Here is a 26,523-nt window from a genome sequence, read left to right on the forward strand (position 1 = left end):
TATGGGCGACGGCCCCGCGGAGTGATGGACCTCCTGAGAGAAACCTGGGAACATACACCATCCTCAACGCAGGGCCTTTTACAATACGTCCTGCAGCTGCAGGAGCGGCTGGCCCGGGCAGGTGAACTCGCAAGGGAAAACTTAAAAACGGCCCAAAGGGGCCAGGAGCAGCAATATAATCGGGACACCCAGGTCCGATTATTTGCCCCCGGGGACCGAGTTCTCCTCTTGCTCCCCTCGGAGGAATCAAAGCTGTTGGCCCGCTGGCAGGGTCCGTATGAAGTCCTTCGCCAAGTGGGGCCTGTCAATTACGAAATCCGGCAGCCTGATCACCGAAAGGGAAAGCAGATTTATCATGTAAATCTTTTAAAACCCTGGCGGGAACGGGAAGGACTACTAATTGCCCCGTACCCACCTGAACCAGACCTTGGGCCACAACCCCCCGAAGACTCTGATAATGGGGAACCCCAGCTGGCCGAGACGCTCACTGCTGAGCAGCGGGAACAGGCCCTCTGCTTAGTGAAGGCATTCCCCAGGACCTTCACCACGAAGCCCGGACAGACTACGCTCGCATACCATGCAATCCAGACCGACCCCGGGGTGGTGGTCCGAGAGACGACCCGGCCATTGCCTAGGCGAATGCGAGAGGCTGTGGAGGAGGAAGTCCAGGCCATGTTGGAACTGGGGGTTATAGAGCATTCCCAGAGCGAATGGCGGAGCCCCGTCGTCCTCGTTCCAAAGCCAGATGGGAGCCGGCGGTTTTGTATTGACTTTCGGAGAGTCAACGCCATTTCAAAGTTTGATGCGTATCCAATGCCCCGCGTCGATGAGCTCCTTGACCGGCTGGGAGAAGCCTGCTATATCACCACCTTAGATCTCACCAAGGGGTACTGGCAGATCCCCTTGGAACCCCGATCCAAGGAGAAGACCGCATTTGCCACCCCTTCAGGCCTGTACCAGTTTACTCGGATGCCTTTCGGCCTCCATGGGGCCCCAGCAACCTTCCAGCGCTTGATGGACCGGCTTTTGCAACCTCACACCAAGTACGCCGCCGCCTACCTGGATGATGTGGTCATCTATGGCAGTAACTGGGAGGAACATCTCAACCAAGTGGCAGCTGTCCTCAGGGACCTCCGCGCCGCCGGCCTCACAGCCAATCCCAAGAAATGCCGAATCGGGCGAGAAGAAACCACTTATCTGGGGTACACCCTGGGGCGGGGACAGGTACGCCCCCTCATCGGAAAGGTTCAAGCACTCCAGGGATATCAGGCGCCAACCACGAAGAGGCAGGTGCGTCAATTCTTGGGCCTAGCCGGCTATTACCGGCGGTTCGTACCCCACTTTGCGACCATTACGGCCCCTCTGACAGAACTCCTGACCAAAGATAGCCCCCGCAGAGTGTGCTGGTCTGCGGACTGCGAGAGGGCCTTTCAAACTGTCAAAGACCGCCTGTGTAGTGAGCCCGTACTCTTCAGCCCGGACTTCGATCGTGACTTCATTGTCCAGACCGATGCCTCCGGCGTGGGGCTTGGGGCTGTCCTCTCGCAGGAGGTGGACGGGGAGGAGCATCCTATTGTTTACATCAGTCGGAAACTGTTTCCCCGGGAGCGGAACTACTCCGTCCTGGAGAAGGAGGCCCTAGCTGTTAAGTGGGCGGTTGATGCTCTCCGCTACTACCTCCTCGGGGCCCCCTTTACACTGGTCACAGATCATGCACCCCTGAAGTGGCTCAACCGGATGAAGGACGCGAATGCCCGCCTGCAGCGGTGGTATCTCACGCTACAAACCTACGCCTTCACGATCCGCCATCGGGCGGGACGGGACAACGCCAATGCGGACTTTTTCTCCCGTCTGGGGGAGGCGGGGGACACCAGCTCCGAGGTTCGGGAGCTGGATTTGAGGGGTGGGGTATGTAGGGGGCCAGGGTGGCTGCCCTCCGAACCTGAGGGTAAAGGGCCTTTCCCTCAGCCTGAGTGGGCGGGGCCAGCCCAAGCTTGCTCCACCCCCCGGAAGGGGAGGGGTGGAACAGGAAGTATAAAGGGCGGGGCCCTTAGCTCAGTTAGGGCAGCACCAGGGAGGGAGGCAGACACAGACTGTGGGCTGCTCCCTTCAGAGCCTGCTGCCACACCAGGGGAGGCCCTGGACCCATGGAAACCTCACCCGGAGGACGGACTGGGGCTGCCAGGACTGCCCGCTGCCGAGTACCCAGAGGAACTGGAGGAGTCGGAGGGGGAGCAGGAGCTGCCAGCAGCCGAGTACCCAGAAGAGCTGGAGGAGCCTGAGCCTGAGGGGGAGCCGGAGCTGCCAGCAGCGGACTACCCCGACGCACTCACGGGACCAGAGGGATTCGGGCGAGCAATCGGGTAGGAAGTAGCCCAGGGACAGAGCTGCACAGTGGTGAGTCTATGTAGCGGGACGACCCCGCTGACCCAGTGGTGGGACCCCCGTCCTGCCACTGTCAGGGCCCTGGGCTGGAGCGCAGTGGTGTAGGGTGGGCCTGCGCTCCCCTACCCGGCAGAGCCACGCCAGGACCTTAGCCGGCGCTCCCCTGCCTGAGGGGCGCGCTACTGACCTTAGCCGGCGCTCCCCTGCCTGAGGGGCGCGCTACTGACCTTTGCCGGCGCTCCCCTGCCTGAGGGGCGCGCTACTGACCTTTGCCGGCGCTCCCCTGCCTGAGGGGCGCGCTACTGACCTTTGCCGGCGCTCCCCTGCCTGAGGGGCGTGCTACTGACCTTTGCCGGCGCTCCCCTGCCTGAGGGGCGCGCTACTGACCTTTGCCGGCGCTCCCCTGCCTGAGGGGCGCGCTACTGACCTTAGCCGGCGCTCCCCTGCCTGAGGGGCGCGCTACTGACCTTAGCCGGCGCTCCCCTGCCTGAGGGGCGCGCTACTGACCTTTGCCGGCGCTCCCCTGCCTGAGGGGCGCGCTACTGACCTTTGCCGGCGCTCCCCTCCCTGAGGGGCGCGCTACAGACTCTGGCTGGCGGCCGCCCCGCCGCTAATTCCCCGCTGACGGAGGCGTGACCCAGGCCGGCCAGTGATCTCATAGCTCCCCACCGCCCCCTAGCGGGTAGGTGGGCCAACGCCGATCACACCTCCGAAATGGCATTTGCCTCATCACACTACAGTGCCTAAACCTCTTGCTTTGGTGAGGAACCACTTTTTTTTGTTTCCTTACTTCCTTGGTGCTTCTGGTTTAAAGACCTGCCACTCTGCTTTGTTGGTAGGACTCCAGTTATCTGTCAATTCACCCAGGTGGATGGATCCTGCCTTGCAGACAGGGTTTTAGCTCTACTGGTATCCAAGTGGCAGTCTGCTTTTTTTGGGTCCGTTCACTTCCAGCAGCAATGTCAAGCTAACCCAGTTTTGCAGCTGGGGTCAAGTGCCAGAGGCGACTTTTCTGGATGTCTCTTGTGCTCATAGAATTTAGTATATATTTTTTTCCTCCATTCCAATGATTCACATGGTCCCTGGGATGGAAGTGGTAGGAGAGAAAGGAAGATATAACCCAGGGCTGGTTCATTTTTCTGGTGGATGTGCTTTTTTTCCCCTCTCAACCCAGATCTTTTGTCCCCCAGTAGCATATTGGGCCTCCCAACTTATTACTATGGTATCCACAGGTTTGGTCGTGACTGTTCCCTAGGGTCTCCTAGATATCTTCCTTCAGGTCACTGGATTGTCAGTGCCCTAGTGACAGCGTAAGGGAGTGAGAACACCCCGGTGAATTGAACCAGCATGCAGTGAATCTATGACCATGTGATGAGCGAGCAATCAAGAGGTTAAGGTATGCTAATCTGTTTATATAGGAAATACTTGCTGGGAGTTTATTTTTATGATGTCTGCATTCGTATAAACCAGAGCTTGAAGTGGGCACCAGTTCTGTGTTTTGACACATTTCTCTTACTCCACAAGAGCGTAGTGGGGCAAGGGAGGCCTTCGTAGGGTCGGGCGGGTCTGGGAGCAAGTACTGTGATGGGCGGGAGGATTTGTCTGTGGGACCGTTTATTAAGAAGTAAGGTGGATCCGTGATTTATTTATTTAATCTGTTCAACATGCAGCTTTGTAATGGCTCTGGCAGGGAGAGAGGGGAATGAAAACCTGCTCCATATGAACCCTACAAAGACGTTGAGCCTCGTCTCTCAGAGGGGAAATCTGTTGTGGTGTCCTGACTAGTGCTGGTGAAATCAGAAACCTTTATCAATACAGATAAAAATCTTGTGAATGAAAATATAACCTGAATTTTAATGAGAGCGGGTTACATACTGCAGGCCAGATCCAGGACTTGTCGCCTCTTTGTGAGAAAGGAGGCTGGGGACAGAGAGAGCAATCACTGCACCCCCACAATGGTATCTCCAAAAACCACTGAGTTCTTGCTCTCCCATATCCTCTGTGGGAGGAGGCAGGAATCCAGGGCAGTGTTTGGACTCAGGACAATCTAGCATAGATACTACCAGACCTGACCTCCTGCATCTTGTGCAGATTCCTCCAGCCCTTAGGTGTGTGAAACTAGCATAGGGCACCACATCAATGCTGCCTTTGCATGCCAGTCTGCACAACCAGAATGAAGAGAGCCTGAATTTGGCCAGCCATGAATCCCATCATAGCCCTTTTAATGATGGGGAGTGGTAGGTTCTGTTTTGTCCTGAGTTAATAACTAGTTCCTCGTTTAAAAATAACCCTGCAATTAAAACAAAATGCCTAACGATTTAGGATGTGACACTGCAGCACAACCAGTCTTCCTCGGCTTTGGCTGAACATGAAGACTCACTCCTGCTCTGAATATTTCATAATTGCTTTACAAGAGGTGTAACTGACGGGAAAAGCCGAATTAAATGCAGACAGTGACAGAGTTGTGCCAAGAGTTAGCCCTTTGAGGCTGGGAAAAGCTCTTACTTCAGGTGTTCTAAACTAGTTTGACTCCTTCTGTAGAGTGACTACTTCTGTGCATTGCTTAAAGATATACAAACAGAAAGGATCACTTTATTGTAAGGCCCATTAACTCCTTCTGATGCCTGTGCCATCCCTCTCTCTCTTCCCCCCCGCCCCCTTCTCTCTAGTGTCCCTAGCCTCTGTTTGCCAGAAGCTGGGAATGGGCGACAAGGACTGAATCACTTGATGATTACCTGTTCTGTTCATTCCCTCGGTAGCACCTGGCATTGGCCCCTGTCAGATACTGGGCTAGATGGACCTTTGGTCTGCTCCAGGATGGGCGTTCTTAGTCTCTCACTCACTCTCGCTTGCGTGCGCGCACACAGAGTAATTTTAAGGAATTCAGCAATCTGCCATGTCTCTCTCTGTCACTCACTCCCCCCCCCCCCCCATCTTCCACTACATTTCAGCGTGTGTGCATCCGCGGGCAGAGTTTGTCCCTTATATTCTATTGCAGGGCAACGAGCATTCCTTGGAATAGCTTGCCCATTGGTTAAAGTAGATGGAAACCGATTTGGGAGCACTGGCCACAGCAGTCTGGGAGGAGCTGTGGGGAAGAAGGGGGATCTCCTCTCTGCTTATTGCAGAGAAGAGAGGAATCAATGTGTCCTCCGACCCCATCCCTCACTTCATCCTAGGAGCTTGACTAAGAAGTGTAACTGTGGTCACAGGAACACGCTGGATAAAAGACCCTGTGAGCTGAACTTCCCAGCCCACACCAGTGACCAGCCCAGTGGAATGAAAAGCCTGCATCAGGTTAAACCCACCAGCCGAGTTGCTTAAATCTGCAAACACAAGTCTGTCTAAAATTTAAAAATAAAAGCAGTGCTATTTTAGTGCTTTGGAATTGGGGATTATAAATAGCCCTCTCGGTGTGTTACTCCTGGCTGTGTGCGTAGTTCCTAAGACATCGCCGTGTTCATCATTTACCCTTGGAACTGTCTGTCTGCTTAATGCACGTGGCAAACAGAAGCCTCGCCTGCATTTGTATCTTGTGACGACGTTCGCAGTTGAGTGAAAAGGTGCCCGAAGACACAAGCATTCAGCACAGATGCACTTACTTTGAGCGCTCAGACCCGCAAGAGTCCACTGTTTGAATCACAGTACACGCTGGACCAAGAGAGCTGAAATCCCACTGTCAGCTAGCAAAAACAGTCAGGTGGAGTCTGTAGCCATGAAACTGGACTCTCGCATGTGAGATAAACCCAAAGTAAATTTTAGAGAGTATAGTGATCTGCAGCACTGATTATGGGACTGGGAGGCAGGGACTGCTAAGTTTCATTTCAGGGGCAGGATGGTCCTGTGGTTAGGGCACTAGACTAGGACTTTAGCAACCTGGGTTCAATTCCCTGTTCTGCCACTGACTTCCTGTGTGACCTTGGGTGAGTCATTTAACTTCTCTGTGCCTCAGTTCCCCATCTGTAAAATGGGGATGGATAGCACTTTCCTACCTCACAGGAGTGATGTGAGGTCAAACACATTAAAGATAGTGAGGCGTTCAGATACGGGGGGGCATGCAAGTATCTTAGATAGCTATGACTTTCCTGCCTTCCTCCATAGCCTTGGGAAAGTCACTTCACCACTCTCCCTCAGCAACATAGAGACAGTATCCACCACAAAGTGTTGTTGAGAGGAATAAGGAGATTATCTCCATATTTCTATTGCATGCATCATTGTAGTGTCTAGATGCCACAGTCAAGAATCAAAGGAGTATCCTGTCATATTCTGCTTCTCTCTCAGGGCAAAATTCTGCCCTGGATACCCACAGACTAGTTACTGGGGCACAGTTTGGGACCATCATATAGCTGGTGGTCCCAGAAGGAATGCTGGCTGACGCATGGGTAGTGTAATAATCTGTTTCTTTGCAGTATAGTATTTAGCCACTAGATGTCTCTATGCACATTATAGGATTCCACAAATGTTGTGGAGCCTGGTAAACACGGAGACGAAGCTGGAACTCAAACTGTGATGTAGCCTGTTTGTGTCTAAAGAAAATAATTCTAACTACCATTGATGACTGCTCTTTAAAAAGTTCGGTAATTCTATATCTCATGATAGAGCGCACACATCAGAACAGTGCAGTATGCATGAGCGAGGTGGAGGAGGGGATGGCACTTAGTAGGAACAGTTTTATTCTCCCAGGGAGATGATGATGGCCAGCCTGTATGCAGGGGATAAGAGAGGGGAACTCATTGGCCTCTCCCTCCTCATACAGCTGAACAGGGACGGTCAGAATCTATTTGGATATAATCTTGTGGGTGAGTCATTCTACTCTAGGGGAATCTCCTTCGTAGGCTCTTTCAGTGAGGGGAAAGCCCACAAAAAAAGAGAAGTGGCCTTCTCTAAAAGAGGCAAGAGACAAACTCATCCTGCTGTCCTAAGGCCCACAGGAGTTTCACACTGGACTGCATCAGGCATAGCCTCCCTGTATTGTTTGGAAGACATAGGGGAGAATCTATCATCTACAATGGGCACAAACTTCCTGTTGTTCAGAACAGACATGTCCCGTGGGGTGATGGAGAAAACAGCTGCCATCACCCAGAGGCGAACTGGGAAGGCAGTAATAGCAAATAAATGTCTTGGGACTTAAAAAAACAAGTTAGAGTGTAAGGCCTATATTTTTACCTCTGGGTATCTACCATTAAGTTCCTAAAAAGTGGCCTGATTTTGCACAGGTGACGAGCACCTGCCCCTCCCATTGGCACACCTGGGTGTTCAGCACTCCTGAAAATCCAGGCACTTAAGATTAGGCACCTAAATGTGGGTTTGGCCTATCTAGCTTACCATTAGGAACGCTGATTTGAAAATTCAGGCTTTTGACTGCCGATTTAAGGGTTACAGTTCTTACTAAAGTCTGAAACCTGCATTGGTCATCGTTACTCACAGAAGGCAGCTGGGGGGCAGGGGGAGATTGGGACTTATTTAAATGCACATGGTATTTTTCTTGCATGCTGAACTCGTAATCAGGCCTGCATTGCGCTGCAGATTAGCAGTATGTGTGACGCAGGACTCTGAGACCTCGTGTGCACAGATGTTCTCTTTTCTGCCCCTCACATTTGTGTACAGAAGTGTATTCTGCATGTGCATGTTCGCTCGCTCTCAGTCACATACACATGCACAGCTAAAACCTTACAGAGGCGAGGAAGCTGTTTGCTTTTTTTTTTTTTTTTTTTTTAAATCATTGCAAAACAGGAACAAATGAGTGTGTCACTTTAAACCATGAGACCACTTAGTCCATAAAGACAGATTGGGCGTCTTTGTGCTTCCAGGGACAGGCCAGACTTCCATAGTGATCCCACTGTTCTCTCTCTCTTTTTCCCCCCTCGGCCTCCACCCACCTCTCCCTTCCACCCCCTCTCGAGATTTGCTTAGCGTTTGCCTGCCTCTGTTTTTGTGGCTGGTAACCAGCAAAAGAATGGAATGGATTTAATGATTTGTTGGCTGCAGTGCCAGTATGATTAAGTCAATAAAGCTGCAAGCTGAAAACAGACAGGGTAGTTACAGTATATGACTTTAACCTTGTTAATGCATGTTTACGTCCTTCTGCCCACTGCATAGCCGTACGTTGCATAAAGAAGATCTGATCAATCTTTAACCCATTAAATAATTCATAAAGTGAGAGCAGACATCAGCTCCTTGCAAAGCGGATCAGTAACCATGGGGTCAGCAATAACTTTGGTTCCCTGGACCATATCCAGCATGTTTAAACTATGGTGATGTCACCAGGCAAGCGTTTAACCTTAATCATTTGTATGCGAACAAAGGGAATTAACTGTTGACGTGCAATGTCCTTTTGTGAAAGAAGCGCTTGTAATGGCTCTGCAGTGTCCATGCCTCAAATGGAAGATGGAAATCTCACCAGCCTTCCCAAGACCCTTGAGTTTTTCTGTGTCACTTTATATATTTAAAAAACCCAAAGAGGAAAATTTTCAAAGACACCTATGTCTAAGGCTTGGTCTACACTAAACCCCCAAATCGAACTAAGGTACGCAACTTCAGCTACGTGAATAACGTAGCTGAAGTTCGAAGTACCTTAGTTCGAACTTACCGCCGTCCAGACCCGGCAGGCAGGCTCCCCCGTCGACTCCGCGTACTCCTCGCGCCGAGCTGGAGTACCGCAGTCGACGGCGAGCACTTCCGGGTTCCGGGTCCAGACAAGACGCGATAAGTCGAACCCAGAAGTTTGATTGCCAGCCGCCGAACTAGCGGCTGGGTATAGACGTACCCTTAGGCACTCAAGTCCAATTTTCATTAGTGGATGAAGCAGCACTGCCATAAGACCTGAGACTTTGGGAGCTGAGCAGGAAGGGGCAGAGACAAACAGAAGCTTGAGGTTTCAGGCCAAATGCCTCAAGTTAGGCAGGTTTGCTCCGCCATAAGGATCTTCAAAGGCTGGTTTGCTCAGTGTCCGGTCCATGGCACATTCTTTTCTGTAGCCATGCTGGCCTTGTGGTTAAGTAACTCTACGAGGACTTGGGAGTTCCCAACTGTGGCACAGATTCCTTGTGTGACCTTGGACAAATCACTTAATCTCTCCATTCTTCAGTGTCCCCAAATAAGGGGATAATTGTCTTCCAACTCATAATGGCCCCCTAGTGGCCTTTATGCCAGCTGCAGATCACTGGAGTGCAGCGTGTCCGGGCCACCCACCTAGCATGCCCACTGCCGTGCCCTCTGTGTGCCAGCTACAAGAACTCAGGACTCCACCACAGGGGCAGTGTGAAGGGGGGCTCTGCGTAAGGAGAAGCTGTGTTTAGACTTTTTGAAAATTCTCCCCCAAACCATTTTTTCCTTTATTTTACAAGTTAGGTAAAGGAGTTAAGAGTCTGACACCCATTGAATTACAATGGCAACTGAGTGCCTAATTCCCTTAGGTATCATTGAAAAATTGCAACCAGTGTGTAGTTAAACAAATGTTCAAACCTTGCCTCTGACATTATGCATGCATACATTTGCATGAGCAGATCCCCCACTTGTGGATCCAGAAGGGTATTTGCATATGCAAATAAATCAGTTAGACACTTGTGCACATAACTGCGGTACTTGCACACATGAGCAATTGCAGGCCAAAATTTCAAACCAAGCCTGCATAGTATGCCTGTATTTACAGGCAGACTTATTGGTTACAGAAAGCCAGAAAGGTAAGGCATCCAAATAGTCTTTGTGAGCCACATTGCCATGCACATCAGAGCATACCTCAGAATCCAGTACACAAGTCCACAAGCCCGGTAGCTGAATTTCCCAGATACACAGCGATACTCACTGCGAGTTTGAGATCAGAATCTGCACCCGTCAGTGTGCTCTTGATGCCAGTCTATGCTGTCGGGAGCTAGGAATTAAGACCCCCAAGAGCTAGTGCTGATTCCCCTGTTATTTAATTACTCTCTTTTGCTTTATGATTTGTACTGATCAGGACTCTTCCATTAATTTGCCCTGTGTGGTTTTGCAATCTAGAGCTGTGGTCTCTGTTCAGGAGAAGGTGCCCCAGAACTGATGGCAAATCAGAGCTGATTTGAGGAAAAAAATCCATGTTAATTTCCTATTAATTTTTAGCTTGGAATTTTCTGTTATGCATCTGAAAATCCTTCCTTCCCAGTCTCTTTCTTTCCATAAACTAACCCATATTCACCCAGTGATGCTTTATTAGCACCGCACCCACTATAGGGATATATTATGCATCTGGTAATTTTTGTGCATTGACTAGGGGGCGGGAGAGTTGTGCATTTGTGTGTGTCTGTGTGTGGGGGGGGATTCTACTTGATGGAATATGGAGGTGCTCCAAGCATATGTTAATGCTGAATAGGGGGGTTCCAATTCCTGACCCATAGCTAATATCCTACAAGTCACGTGAGGAAGCTACCAAGGATTCCTGAGCTATAGCTTGAAAGGCTTCAGTTATCTACAAATAAACACCATTAATTGCTTTTAGAGTTTGTCATACAGTGGTTAAATAATGAGATCCTTGTTCATGTATTTGTACATCAGCCTGTTTGGAGGTGGGGGGGAAAAGTCTGAAGTGGTGAAATTATTTAAAATTAGTGGGGATATTTACAGGAAGGCATAAAGAACTGTCAGTACTAGAAAGCGGCATTTTATGTTCTTGTCCCAGATGACCTTGCTCCAAGGACAAATCAGAGCTTGATGAAATGAAGCTGCAGATGGCTAGTGATCTCAACTCTGTAATAATGAAATGACACAAGAAAAAAATGAGCCCTCTCCAGTTTGTAAATACAATCTGAATGGAAGGGGGAAAGGAATTTTGAAGGGGAAATTGAGTTGACTTAGTTACAGCATTTCAGCTCTGGGTGTCTTAATAAATATTTCTCTTGATTTTTTTTTTAATTAGTGGCACCATGTACATTAATAGTCAAGGGTGCCTTAATATATTTTTTTTCTATTTTTAGATGTTAGCACCTTGACTATGACTTTGCATTGCAGGTCACAGCCTATTTATTATCAGTTGTTTCAGCCCAACATTTACTGGTGTGGGGTTTTTTGTTTTTTTTTTAAGTTGAGGAGCATTTGGAACCTGATTGGACTGATGACTTGATCTGGGAGTTTTAGGTACTCTGGCTTGGCAGGAAGGAATGAAAGTGGGTAAGAGATTTAACCGTGAAAAAGTGATTGCTGCTCATGTGCATAATCTATATTATATATTTAAACAAAATTAACTTCTTCTTTTAATCCAGTGATTCTCAACAGGAGTCCGGGGCCCCTTGGGTGGCCACGAGCAGGTTTCAGGGGGTCTACAAAGCAGGGCCAACATTAGACTCACTGGGGCCCAGGGCAGAAAGCCACCTGGGGCTGAAGCCTGAGTAATGTAGCTTCCTGGGGGCCCCTGTAGCTTCCGTGGGGCCCCGGGCAATTGCCCTACTTGCTACCCCCTAATGCTGGCCCTGGATTTTATATGCAGAAAAACAGTTTATGTGACACAGATGGGGCGTGGAGTTTTTATAGCATGTGGGGGGGAGGGGCTCAGAAAGAAAAAGAACCCCTGTTTTAACCCCCTCCATCTTGATTTGGTCCAAGTATGTTAAAAACGGCAGAGATCTCCAGAATTGGGCGGGTGAAGGTCTAATTGCCCCCTTAACACTGAATTTCCTGACTTTCGCCATGTTTGAGCCAAACCTTGCATGGTTATTTCATTTGATCCTTCCCTTCCCCCCCCCCCCCCAACTATTTAATATATATATTCCGCACCTAGCTGGTGCTTTCTTCTGTGGCGGCTCCTGCTGTGCATTCAGCTACACTGACTCCTGTGAACCAAATCAACACCTCCGCTAGAGAGAGTGCCTTGACAGAACACACAGATTACTTGACTCAAACTGTACTTTATAGACGCGAGCCATTGCAGTTTGTCATTGGGGCAAGCACAACCTTGTAGAGACGGTCAGAAAGGGACTACTAGCCAAAATTGGGTGAGATAAATACAGTTTTAGGCCTAGTCCACACTAACCCCCCACTTCGAACTAAGGTGCGCAAATTCAGCTATGTTAATAACGTAGCTGAATTCGAAGTACCTTAGTTCGAACTTACCGCGGGTCCAGACGCGGCAGGCAGGCTCCCCCATCAATGCTGCGTGCTCCTCTCGCCGAGCTGGAGTACCGGCGTTGATGACCAGCACTTCTGGGATTGATCCGGGATCGATTTATCGTGTCTAGACAAGACGTGATAAATCAACCCCAGAAGATCGATTGTTTACGGCCGGACCAGGAAGTAAGTGTAGACCTGCCCTTAGATTATCTCACTGAAATTGATAGGCGAGCTGCCCTCAGTGGGAACGAGAGTGCATTGTCGAGGGTTGGAGAATCATGACAGCTGAAACAAGCCAAATATAAATATTTGATTCTTTGCAGAGAATTCCGTTTTGGACTTTGCCTGTACGGAATATAGACGTGCAGGAAGTGTGTGTGTGTGTGTGTAACTAAGGCAGATGAATTTATTAGAAAGGGTAGTGACCAAAAGACCCTGCTCAAAATGAGTAAGACTCTTAGAATTCTGGCCTTGAATGGAGCAGCCAGTGTGGAACAATGTACGTATGCTGGGGATGCCCGGTGATCGGGACCACGGCAGAACATTTCCTACCATTCTGATTTCCTGGGTGCTTCCAGAGTGCACCTCCGATCCTGCTGCTGCCCTTCACTTGGGGAGGTGGAGTGCAGAAGGTCTTCTTCCAAGGTTGCTATTAATGATACTCTGGCAATCTGCCAGTAGGAGATGCCTGTACCAAGGGTGTGATTTGCAATCTACTCCAGCCCCTCCTGGAAGGCAGGGAGTCATTTTTGATGGTACCATGGCCACTCCTACTCTAAGGGTACATCTTCACTACCCGCCATATCGGCGGGTAGCAATCAATTTATCCGGGATCAATATATCGCGTCTCGTTAAGACGCGATATATCGAGCCCCGAACACGCTCACCATCGACTCCGGAACTCCATCAGAGCGAGTGGCGATAGTGCAGTCGACGGGGGAGCCGCGGCCATCGATCTCGTGCCGTCTGGACCCCAGGTAATTCGATCCAAGATACTTCGACTTCAGCTACTCTATTCGTGTAGCTGAAGTTGCGTATCTTGGATCGAATTCCCCGCCCCCCCAGTGTAGATCAGCCCTAAGGCTTGCTTAGACTGCAGTGCATTCAGTGCCCTAGGGTATATGCATCCCCACGTTACACTGAGTGTCCCACTGGTCTAATAAGTGGAACGCTGATTGTACTCCTGAACCAGTCTCACGTGCTCCTTCCTGCTACCAATATGATGTTCATTAAAACCTCGTATTTGCATGATCTCAGATAGGCCTGATAAAGCGTGCATTTTCCTCTGTATGAAGTAAAATAACCAATGCAATAACTTGCAGTATTTTTTAGATACCTTTTTTCCTTTGTTCTGCTGAATAAAACCAGCTGGGGGGAAAATATGTGGCAAAATCCTTGCATAAAAGTTTTCACTAATTTAATTAATTGTTTTTGGAAGGGGGGAGTTGGGCTGAATTTCCATCCTGTTAAAAGCCTGGATGCATTTAGAAACAGACTTATGGATATTTCTCTTTTGAGCAGCGTGCAACATAAGAGCAGCTATAAGGAGATGAGCGTATTTTTTTATTTTACGTGGCCAAAACAGTCCCAGGTGTAGTTGCCAGCCAGGTTTAGTGATCTTGTCATTGCTTCCATCAGAGAAGGAGGGTTAACTTTGTGTGATGCTAAGCATGCTTGTGCCATGAGAACAGAAGAAAGACCTTAAAAGAACTTTTTTCCCCTGTTTTTTTAAAAAAACGTATACCCATGGATCACTTACAGTCTTCAAACAAAGCTTGTTCCTGACTGACGGCCCCTGAGATAAGCCTGGAAACTTGAGTGTGATAGTATTTCACATGGTTGTATATCAAGTAAACGGGTGGAAGATGAAAAAAGAAAAGACCCACTGAGTTACACAGTTTGTTTTATCAATGCTTGTATATTGTGTTAAAACAAACAAACTGGAAAGGAGGAGGGGGAGGGGAGCTTCAGAAGATGTCTGAACTAAAAGGGTCAGTTTTATCTTGAAGTGCATCTTAGAAGTGGAGGTAGAATCGGTGTGGAGAAGAAGGGGAAGGAAAGGAAGAAATCTTTCCCCAAAGAGCAAATGTAAAGTAATATTAAAGACAATAAATAGGGTCTCTAACAGGGGTTCTCAAACTGGGGGTTGGGACCCCTCAGGGTGTCGCGAGGTTATGACACGGGGGGTCGCGAGCTGTCAGCCTCCACCCCAAACCCCACTTTGCATCCAGCATTTATAATGGTGTTAAATATATAAAAAAGTGTTTTTAATTTATAAGGGAGGTCGCACTCAGAGGTTTGCTATTTCAAAGGAGTCACCAGTACAAAAGTTTGAGAACCACTGGCCTATAATCTGTGCATGCTGATTTAATGTAAATAGTCATGACCTGTTATAAGATCAGTTTTAAGTCATGTAACATGAAAATTCTGCCAATGCATGGGAGGCTTTGGGGGCGGGGGGCAGGAGGTTGTTTGTACTTAGGTAGCCATATCTCAACCCAAGTATTTTCACCTTTTAATATCCATTTAGATTCAAACTTATAGAAGCATTGATAGCAGCTGCTTAGTAAAGGCTTGCACCAGGATTTTCCTTTTTTAAACATATGCATGTCTCCACCCTCCTCCTATTATGCAGCCTCTCAAGAATACCAGGCAGAGGGAACACCATATGTGGATTCTTTATGGATTCTGCAATTGAGCCGAACAGGCAACTCTCATTGCAGTGTAGTTTGATGCATGGAACAATGGGATCTTTGTGCTAGGAGCTGTACAGACACAGAACAAAAAGACAGTCACTGCCTCAGAGACCTTACAAGACAGACAGATAGATGTGGGAGCACAAGGCCACATCGATCTGTCTGAGGCCAACACACATCTACATGTTCCCTGTACAGAAGAAAACTCTTACTTGTGGAGGTCAAACTAGATGATCTCGATAGTCTCTTCTGATCTTAAAGTCCATGAGTCTGTGAGGTCACCCCTCCAAACGCTGTCCAAAAATGAGTGAATGAAACTTCGCGACACCCTGCAAGGTAGGAAAGCCTCATTCTTCCCATTTTACAGACATGTGAACTGGGCACGTGGGTATGTCTACAGTGCAGTTAAAAACCGACTGCTGGCCCGTGCCGGCTGACTCAGGCGCGCAGGGCTCAGGGGCTGTTTAATTGCGGTGTTGACGTTCAGGCTTAGGCTGGAGCCCGGGCTCTAGGACCCTGCCGTTAAACAGCCCCTTAGCCCAAGACCCAGGAGCCCAAGTCGGCTGGCATGGGCCAGCCGTGGGTGTCTAATTGCAGTGTAGACATACCCGTAGAGGTTGTCTGATTAGCCCAGGCTTTGCGGTGGGTCAGTAGCAGAGCTAGAAATAGAACTGTTGAGTTTTGTTGCAGTCTCTCCTCTATCCTAGTTTGCTAGAATACAGCTTGTTTGTAACTACGTCAGGGTTAATTGTCTTGGCTCAAAAAGCTTGTTAAACATTGGCACTAACATTTTTGTGTCTTTCCTCCCTCCCATATTAATAGCGAAGAAGTCTGATCTTTGCTGCCTGTTTATCTTTGCATTTTGTCTTTATTCTTTGGTACAGTGGTTGCGCTTAAACATTTACTTCTGTTTTGAGAGCTGTAATTACTGGATAAATGTGAGCCCCATTTAAAGAAAAGGGACTATTTCTCCAACTGGCAGTGTCTTTCAAAAAGGAAGAGACTTTTAAAGCTCAGTCACTGTATGCATTTTTAATCAGATGCACTTCAGTTCTTCCACTGCTTGTTACTTTCGTTTGAGGTGCACAGTTTTCACTAGCAAATACTCATGTTCTTTGCAAAGCTGAGTCTATTTCTCACAATAACCCTGCTTTGACCTGGTTATCTGTTAACCACAAAGAATTCCGTTCTGATTAGTCCATCTGGTAACTGTTCAAATTCACATGACTTGGCTTTATTGGGAGGGTCTGTAATATAATGCTCAGTGGTCTCCGCTGGCAGCTTATGTCTTGTAAAGTAAATGTGCCTTTCCGAGAGCCACTCTTCTGCAGGTCACTGTCTTCTTGATGTTTTCAATGACTTTTTGTCCAGCAGTTTGCAGTCCCCTTTATGCCCTCATTGAAATATATTGTAAATCTTCAATAGCTCTGGTCTTAACTTAGTTCATTTTAAAATTGAAGTTGCTTTATGCTCTATTCCTTAGAGTCCCACCTTAAGAGCAGATGGGAAAATATAGGAATGATGAATGAGACTGGTGCTTTCCAACATTTAAAAAAAAAAAAAAACAGTGACTACTTTAGATTAAGGTTAATGGGATTCTTGCCTGCCCATCCAGGGTGACTAAACCCCTCAAGATGACATTGGGGAAGTCCTGTTTTTAGACTTCTGTTTGTTAGGTGAGAATCTGGAAAGTCTTCATTAAGTGAACATGTGTGTGATTACTGGATGAACAGTAGAGAGCTGGAGTTTCTGAAATGTGGTCACATTGTTAACACAACTAATTTGCCTGTGCACTTACTGCAATCGGAAGCCAGGTTATTAGAAGTGCCTACGTGCATGGCTGGTAAACGTGGGCCCAGATCTAGCCAAGCACTTAAGCATGTGCTTAACTTTCAGCACGCACATAGTCTCAAGTGGGACTATTCATGGCCTTTGAGTTAAGCACACGCGTAAACGCGTTGCTGGATCAGAGCCATAACTGCTGTGACTGCACACTCAGCCACAGGAATCACCCGTGCTGTTTGTGCATACGAACAGTTCTAACAGTCACTGCATACGCTGTTTATGCTTGTGAACGGCCAGTGATGCGTCTGACCCATCATTGGTGTACACACAGAGCAGGCTTTTCTCCCACAGGTGTAATGGTTGTACCTGAGCACGGATACGAAGCATACACGTTCCTGAAAACTGACTCTAACTCTTGCTGCCTGACTCCCAACACAAGCACCCGATGCTGGGTCCTTATCCACCGACTCACAGCACCAATCCCATCTCCAACGAAACGGCCAAATTGGAAAGCCCACTAAGTACTGTAGAGCTCTGAAACTGCCATGTGACAGTTTGCCTAGCAACAGAACCACGCGCTTTCAGCATTTCCAGGCTCCTTACAACGTGCTGTTTGGTTAAAGATTCTGTTGATTTGATGTTTTAATTTGAGTTTTGGAGTGAGAGAGAGAGAGAAGCTGTGATGTATCATGAAAAACACAAGTGGAATTCAATGACTGCACACCAGGCATTCATATCTTTGGATGTAGCCCACAAGTAACTAAACGCACCCCTAGATGTGTGAACACCCAGGGCTGTGGTCTCTGGCTTTGAAATTCAAGTCCTACCCAAGATGCTATCTTCCTGAAATTTAAAATGGGATAGCCCAAAGCATGGGCCGGTTCAGAGAGTGGCTTGTTTGGCTTGGCCTTAGCATGGGAAGTGATGAAAAGGAAAAATGTTTCAAGTTCATTAACCTTTGGTACAGATAGCAGCATCCTTTAGACCACATGCAAGAGCTATTCTTAGTCATGACACTTACATGGTTATTTTCTACTGTAAGGGAATGCAGTAGTTCCCACTAGTGGTGAAAATAAGATTTTTATTTTTTTTATTTTATTTTATTTTTTTTTTGTTGCTCATCCTAAACATGAACTGTAAAATGAAAGACTTTGAACTCCTTCCTTGTCCCCCCCTTTTTTTGCCTAATTTTCCCCCAAGCAAAAGTGTGTGTGTGTGTGTGTGTGTGTGTGTGTGTGTGTGTGTGTATATATATATATATATATATAATGTATATTTTCCTTTAGTGGCTAATTAAATGTTATGCAACACTTCTCCCAAATGTAGCAACCTATTCCGGGTATTTGCAAATGAACTTGGCTGATTGTCCTTCTTCCAGCAAAATCCCATATCGTTAGGCCATTCTGCTGCAGCCGAAGAGCTGCAATTAGTAATGTGACTTCTCCTTCTTTACCAGTAATAATATGGAAAAACCAACATTATTTTCCTAATTAGGTTTCGGAGAAATTAGAATGAGGTGGACACGATTAGTTTAAAAAAAAAAAAAAAAAAAGACGACTTTAATGTTATGACTTGTTAATGCAGTAGCCCTGAGCGAAACAGAATGATTGTCCTTGCACTAAACTTGTTTGCTTCAGTAAGCACAGACCCTCTGCACGCAACAAGACAAGTTGGGAGGAAATTGGCGAGATGGCAGGGATTTTAGTGAGATGAACATTTCAGTGTCTTTCATGTGTAGAGTACACAAACTGAATCCCTGCTCTTTCAAATATTACCCTAGAGGCAATCCATATTATTCAAAGTTTAACTATGGCTGCAGAATAATATTTGACATGAAAGCAGAACACTGGCTTTACATGAACTTTTGTATTTACATCAGGAGTAAATCATATTTACTTCTCTTCCCCTCCTCCTTCCGTGGGAGGGAGGAGAGAAAAGGAATAGTGTCCAGCAGGATTGTAAGCAAAGCAGCGGTAATAATGTCTGGTCTTGTGAGACTGCCCATGAATAGGAATGATAATGAGTCCAGTGATGAGTTGCAGGTTTGTGTCTTTTGGTGAATTATCTCACAGGCATTTACATTTCATCAATTGTGGTTTTGCATAATAGACCTAAGTGCTGCAACAAAAGGAGGCACCATAAAAGTGAGTAATTTCAGTGACCTTCTTGGTAATCGCTCCTATTTTATAAAAAGTATACATCTCCGAATGACCGGGGCAATCCCTTATAGTGAAACCATCGTGAAAGGCGTTCCTGCTCTGACAGCCTGGCTTTTGACAAACACCCTCCAACGTCTCCTTCTGGTCACTCCGAACCATTGCTCGTATCCTGTTTGCTCCATTTTAGCATGATTCTCATTGTCAGATGTCAAAAGGCAACAACCATTTTCTTCTTGCTTATCTTCTGATAACATTGATTCTCAGACAAAGGATGTGGGCTTCCATTCTGAAAACAAAGGAAACGTGGCCTGGTTAAGAATGCTGGATATAATGTACATAATTCTCTCTGCCAATAATAACAAAGCATCATAAATAATGTAAAAGCTGGATGTTAAAATGGGGACTATACCGGTAGCTACTGTGCCTGGGTAGAGAGTTTGCTGGAGCATTTCCCTGCTCTTCCTCTTCTTTGCTGAAGACGTGGCTTTTTCACTTATTTTTCTTCCCCTAAAAACATGCTACCTCTGTAAGATGTTTTGGCTTAAATGTTTCTGACTTTCTCTTCCTTTCAGGTTCTGTTCCCAGAATCTTCGGGATGCTGTTGTGATGGGCTTTAGAATTTTCCCCTCTGTTCGTTTTGGGTCAGATTCTTAGGTGGCGTAAATTGACGCCGATCCGTTATTGACCACAATGGAGCAATGCCAGTTCCCACCAGCTGGGCATCTGGCTCATTGATTCCAGTGGAGTAACACTGATTGACACCAGTTGGGAATCTGGCTCTTCTCTCTTCTGCCTATTCAGGTTCTTGCCTTGTTTCCAGATCATCTGAACCAGGAGCTTTCCCCTCTGATGCTGGTCTCCCTCGCGCCCAGCTCTCTGCATGACCTTGGCTCTCCTTTTCCTAAGTTTTCCGCAGTGTGCTTCTCCTTTCTATCCAATATCTAGCTCCTGCTTTACTCCAGCTCTTCTTCCTTTGTCTGTTAGCGTCACATTGGGGAATTAGTGGAGAATATAGGGCTTGATTCACATCCCTTCTGCCAGTTATACACCCATGTGACTCCATTTATCCCAGTGAATCAGTCCCCTAGTCGTGGGCCAGGAACAAAGAACTTTGGATTAACCTTTGATCCTTCAGTTTCTTCCTGTGTTGATACTCTGAAGTCAGAGCAGTCCACTGCTACTCATTACAACAGCCACAATGTGCACCATTCAATGTTGCAGTCTTTGTAAAAATCCAGAAGACGCAGTTCAGGATGGAACAGTAACTGGGCTGGAGGGGGGCACCAGTGGATGGGACAGTAGCTTCTGTTGTGACCTCCCTGGTGAGACTGATTTTTTTTTTCCCCCCTTTTTTATCTTTCTTGGCAGGATCAAAATCCTGGAATTGTTACCAGACTTCAGGAGCCAGGCACCATCCCAAGCGGAGGCTCGGTGCCTACGCCAGCTACGGTGAACGGATATACGATGAGGAACCATTTGCTGAAGCAGCAAATCATGAGACGGCAGCTATTGCAGGTTCGGCTTGCTGTGCCTACGTGGCTCCTGGAATGTATACGTGGCCAGGGTTAAAGTGAGAAGTGCTGCGTAAGAAATATCTGTTGCAGAGTATTGCTGGAGTGTGGGAAATCACCAGGCTGGGTCTGACCTTTGGTCCATAAGAGTCCAGCCTTCTGTCTCTGAGAAAGGCCAGCACCAGTTGCAGCGGGGGGATGGGTGTGTGTGTGTGTGTGTGTGTGTGCACACACATGCCCACACACACCCAACACATAAAAAAACACATTCCACTCACTCCTTGTGAAAGAGGAACATGGCCACCTCCATGCTGCTGTTTCCATCCCCTGCAGTCCAGGGTCTGTGCTAGGAGAGAGGGCAGATGCTGAGGGGTCTGACTCAAGGAGTGAGTGAGGCAGGGTTGGGGGGGATGCTCTTCATGGGGATTCCTCCCAGTAGATGGTCCAGCCCCAGGTTGTAGTCCCCTTTGCACTGAGCTTGCCACTCCTCCCAGGAGCCAGGGAGGCCCTGGCAGCAGAGGCTGCGTTGGAGCCTTGCTGTCAGGGAGCCGGGGTGGGAGGGGTTGCCAGGGATCAGAGGCGGTGAGGAGGCACAGAACCTCTTTGTGGATGGTTTTGCCTTCCCATGGATCCTGAGGAAACTGCCAGGTTTGGGGCGATCAGACCCCACCCCCCAAGAGGCCAGTGCAATGGGAGCTCCATGAGGGAACCTTGCTGAAATTTCCTCCCCAGGCCTGTGGTAGCTGGAGTTACTGGCCATCTGCCTCCTCCTCTCTCTGCTTTTGCCTCCTTCTCACTACCAAAATGGCCCTCTCCTGACCTGCCCCACGCCTGTCTGGGCTGGAGTTGTGGGGCAGTCATTCCAATCCACAGTGTGCTCTCTGCACTGTATGGGCAGTCACAGAGCAGACAGCATGGCACCATTTGGAAGGACGTGGCCAGAGCTCCCAGTAGCATAGGCAGGCTGTGCTGGAGAAGGTGCCTCTGAAACGGAAGGAAAAGTGCATGGCACACAAGTCAGCTCACTTTAGGCAGAGGCAACCATATCCTGGTTAGGCGGGAGCTTCCCATGGGTTCTCCCTGTGGGTCCACAGTAGATTTTGGTTTAAAACAGATCTGGCCTATACACATGAGAGTACAGGTAGAACCATCTTCCCAACACACTCGCAGCCACCAGCACTCTCTCCCGTCAATCTGCCCCCTGAAGGCTCAGCCTGCCCCATTTCTGTGCGTTCACATGCTGCGAGCACCTTTCATTTCCACCCCCAAGAATCTGGGGCTTCAAAGGATGTGCCCAGACAGTTGGCCCAGGGGATTCTGGGGAGACCCAAAGATTCCTGCAGCACATAGAGCCTGATCCACTGAGGACAATGGAAAGTGACTCCAGTGGGCTTTGAATCAGGCCCCGGTTGAGCAGAAACAAGGAGAGCTGGGGGTAGAACCCCCCGTCACCAGGTGGGTGAACAAAGTGGTCCCAATGTCATTCCAGCTCCCTTATAGAGGTGGACCTGCTTACACAATTTTTGCCTAAGGCAGCCCCTGCTTGGACTGTGCTATATAGAAGACATCTTTGCAACAAGGGGCATGTGAACAATTAAGTTCCTGACTGAAATGAACTGTCTGGGCTGCATGTCTGAAGAGCTTGTGTGTGTAGCTGGGTAGGTTGTTAGTGCCCAACTGGCCATGCTTCAGATGCCTGCTGTTATTTTTGTTCCTTGAGAGGCTGCAACGTGACAACTCTTTCTCTTGTTTTCCAGGAGAAGCAGAAACAAAACATGCTGGGAGTAGCGTCTGAGCAGAGGAGTTCATTTGCGCCCCAGCAGATGAATCAGTTTCAGGGTAAGGAGTGAAAGTGTGTGCTACTAAAAGCTTTGACGAGCCGGGTGCTCATTAAATGCAGGGCTCTTAATGATACTTTGCACTGAAAGAAAACCATTCTACATTTTGTCACATAAGATGGGATTCTCCTATTTTCTTATCACTCAAGTAGTAACTCTGTGACAAGGAATGCTGTTTAATGAAAGAGGGGAATTAAAGCAAAGCATCCTATTAAAAATCTGCCATGTTTCAGGGATAAATGCACCCTTAATGTTTAACATATACCTCTTTTTATATACAGCAGTACCACAACCTATTCCTACTGACTGCGGTCAGTCCATGCCAGCTCCTCCACTGAATCACCGCATGATGCCATCCAACCCGGGAATACTTCAGAACACCTTGGGCTCCGGACTTACTCCAACCACTGTTAACCAGAACAGTGGGACAATGGTTATGATTCCGCATAATCCTGGCAAACAACAAGGAATTTTCCCACCTAATTCTGATTTTAACATCCCTCTGCGACCAAACCAAACCTCTCTGGGCATGCACTCAGGATGCCAAACGGTTCACAGCCATGCTACTGTCCGGCCAGGAATGACATTGTCTAGCTTTAACTCCAGTTCCTTAACAAATCACTCAGCAACTCAGCAACACTTAAGACAGCCAAGTATGCCAAGAATTTCTACTGTCTACCCCAGCGCATCTGCTCAGATGTGGACACCGACTGGGGTTTCAAGAATGCCAAATCAAAGCCAAATGGATACCAGCATGCAGCAATTCTCCAGTAACCCTCTCGTCTCCAAACAGAATGTGAGACCAAATATACCAGGTCAGCAGTTTTCCCACCAGGCTGTAGTGCCACCTAATCAGATTGCACCTGGAGTCCAGGTCAGACAGATGCAAAAACTAAACCTGGGACAGTCCGGCCAGAGCCTGAGCACGCTGAATAATCAGAACTTGAGACACAATTTATCCAGAGGACCATTGCCAGCTATGAATGTTATGAAATCCATGCCACAAGGCATGTCCAGTTTTAACCAGCTCAATCCTGCTCAAGGACTCTGCCCGCCAAGTTATCCCTCCGCAGGCCAGCTGTCAGGAACATTCAACAGAATGAGTACTGCTTCTGAGTTGTCACAGTACGACTTTGTGCCACAACAGAGCAATTCGATCTTGCCTGGAAACTGCAGCGAGACTGACTTCATTGACTCCCTTATGAAGAACAGTAGCAACAATGATGAAGACTGGTTGAACAATTTGACAATGATAGACGACATTTTGGGACAGCACGCTCAAAGCTCCGGACATGTTTAGCTCATAGGGAAGCAGACTGACTTGTAAATAACTTAAGGATGACTTTTAAAAGTAAAAACAAACCAACAAAAATTGCCTCCTCTTTCAATACCGAATGAATGGACGCGGCCAATTCTTTGCCTGCATCAAAGTTTAATATTGGCAGTTTTTCAGATGACTGTATATATTTGAATATTTTATAAATTATGTTTTCCTAAACATTAAATATAGAAGTATTTATACTTCTTTGCTGGACTGTTTGTAAATAAATCTACAGCATACATTTTTTGTTTTATTATAGGAAATTCATTATACCTTGTTATAAATATGCAAATAATATTGTTAGTTTCAGTAATACTGTGTATTACAGCATAAAATACTTATGTTTTTGACATAACTTAACACATGAGCTAGGGGTGTCCGTGCAAACTGGCTAAACAGGGAGCAAATGTAGTAATTTTCTCTCCCTTGTCAAGAAAGAAGATTGAGGAGTTGCATTTTTTTAAAACTGTCAACCTATTCAGAGCACCCATCCTGCAAACTGATCCTCGTGAGTGGATCCCATCAGGGCTTCATGCAGGTGGAGGGATCCACCCACAGATATCCGATTGCAGCAAAGTTTTCAGTTGGGATACACTTCCCCCATATGTTGATGAGAGCGTTGAAGGCATTAACTGTCTAGTACTGAGTATATACTCATAATAGTACAATTGTTAACACAGATTACGTGACTACAGATTGCAACCAACTGAGGAATTATGGTGTGAAATGAGGACACCTGAAGAGCAAACATCCGCCAAACATTGTAAAGCCCCTGTATGGAGGTATCATCCAATGACACAGTAGTTCTGGTTTGCACACCTCTGCCATGTATATTTGTAGTGTACAGGTGATTTGTTCCTGGTTCCAAGGCTTTTCATAATTTTCTGTTTTTAACGTGAGACTTTTTTTTTTTTCCCCACAGGGGAAAAGTCTATCAACATTAATAGTTAATTTTTGATGGTTTTTGTCAGCTACTATTGTCATATGTATATTTAAGTCTGTTTATAAAAGATCCACTGTACTGTAAACTTCTTAAAATGTTCATAATTTGTGTAATCCTATTTTAATAGTCACGTCATACTTTGCAATACATTTGTAATATAACGTCAGCTTCAAGCACAGAATGTTTTTTCTTCATACCATAATAAACTGCCAGGGGAAAATTGCATATATTTTATGTTTTCATTTCATAGAAGCAACATTTTGTATCCGCAAACGTTTGATTTGAATTATTTCACTGCTTTCCAGGATGTTAGAACATCATTCGAATACCTTGTATAAATGTATATGTGCTATTACTAGAAGAAATGAGGTAGAGGAAGAATTGAATTAAGCAGGCTAGAATTTCAATTTTGGATGGGATTTCCTGTGCCAGCTTTACCCATCCTTTCAAATGCAATTATAAAGGAATCCAGACAGCTCTATCTGTTTTTTATATAGCACCTATCACCATAGTTATTTAGGCGACACTTCTTATTATCCAGAAATATAAATGAATCTAGATTTTGGAACTATTGCTTTGACAACTCTTTATTTTCACTGGTAAATATCTGTCGGCCTATCTGGAAAATGCAACTGTTCCACTTCAAGGAAAAGCCATGCCCAGTGTAAGCGGTTCAGGGCAATTGTGCAGATGCTGTCTTGGTAGAGCCATGCCATATCATCTCGTAATATATATGGTAAATATTATATATGTGTGGGGGGGACAAAGCTGAGCCACTCCATTCGTTTTAGATAGAGACGTAAGCCCTTACAGGAGAGCTCTAGATATAAGGAGCTTCTGCCTGCTCTGGGGGGCAGGATATTAAAAAAAAAAAAATTGCCATCCCAAATGTGTCTTAAAAATATACAAGTGAAGCTATAGTTAAATCAGCTCCACATAAACTGAATCCAAAAAGGCTGCAAACCTTTTGGGAAAATAAGATCATGCAGTTAGGGAAAAATTTTGCACCCTCTCAGGGTGGAGGTGGAGGATCATCCCTACCCCTGCCTACCAAAAAGCAGATAAGAAATCAGTTTGGGTGAGTAAACCTCCAGGAGATCCCCTTTGTGGAATCTTCCCCAGATTATTCTACTGGGGGGAGGCAGGGTTTGCCCCTGCTGTGGAATAAGTAGGGGTTCCTGCCCTCCAGATTTCCTAGAGCAGCCAGAGGCACATGAGCATCTGCATGGAGCACTGCCCCACACAGACTCTCCGGCCTTTTCCCCATTCCCTGACAAGGACCGCTGCCATGGCTTCCCTCTCTGGCCACTGCTCCCAGCCATCGTATATGGAGTGGGGGCAAGGAAGAGTGAATGCAGCCTCTGCTGTTTTGTTCTGGATGGATTTCCTGGCAGGGGGATGATGCACACGTCTCTCCCCAAGCGTGAATCCTTGGGCCTATATATGGCCCTGAGAGGGCAAGAGGGGACAGCAGGGTGATGACAGCCCCTTGCTATGTGCGGAGATGGGAAGATCCACATGTGGATCCTAGAGGAATGATCCCTGATGAGCCTGGTCCTGGGAAATAAGCACCTGCAACTCCCACTAAAAAGGGGAGGGAAGGAAGCCAAGATGTAAATCAGTGGGAGCTGTGAGGACTCTGCACTTCTCCAAATAAAGTCCTAAAGCTCCTTATGCATAAATGCAAACTCCCCTCTGTACAAAGCAGAGAATGGTAAGCTCTTCTCAATAAAACCACAATGAGGACATGGGGGAGTTTGTTTGGCTATGAGAATTGCTGAGGCTTCTGCAGGTTTTCTGTTCTGAAATCT

General features: G+C 47.2%; 1 protein-coding gene across 3 annotated transcripts in view; it reads left to right on the forward strand.

The window, feature by feature from the left end:
- Positions 1-24,937, forward strand: part of MAMLD1 (mastermind like domain containing 1) — a 346,199-nt gene extending 321,262 nt beyond the window's left edge. For all 3 annotated transcript variants that reach the window (XM_054040094.1, XM_054040092.1, XM_054040093.1), the window contains exons 3-5: positions 20,468-20,614; positions 22,368-22,449; positions 22,730-24,937. In XM_054040094.1, coding sequence (XP_053896069.1) covers positions 20,468-20,614; positions 22,368-22,449; positions 22,730-23,748 — 1,248 coding nt within the window. In that variant the 3' untranslated portion in view covers positions 23,749-24,937. The remainder of the gene's footprint in view (positions 1-20,467; positions 20,615-22,367; positions 22,450-22,729) is intronic.
- Positions 24,938-26,523: the final 1,586 nt, after the last annotated feature.

The sequence above is a fragment of the Malaclemys terrapin genome, chromosome 9 (genome assembly GCF_027887155.1).
Source record: "Malaclemys terrapin pileata isolate rMalTer1 chromosome 9, rMalTer1.hap1, whole genome shotgun sequence".
NCBI classification, from domain to species: domain Eukaryota; kingdom Metazoa; phylum Chordata; order Testudines; family Emydidae; genus Malaclemys; species Malaclemys terrapin.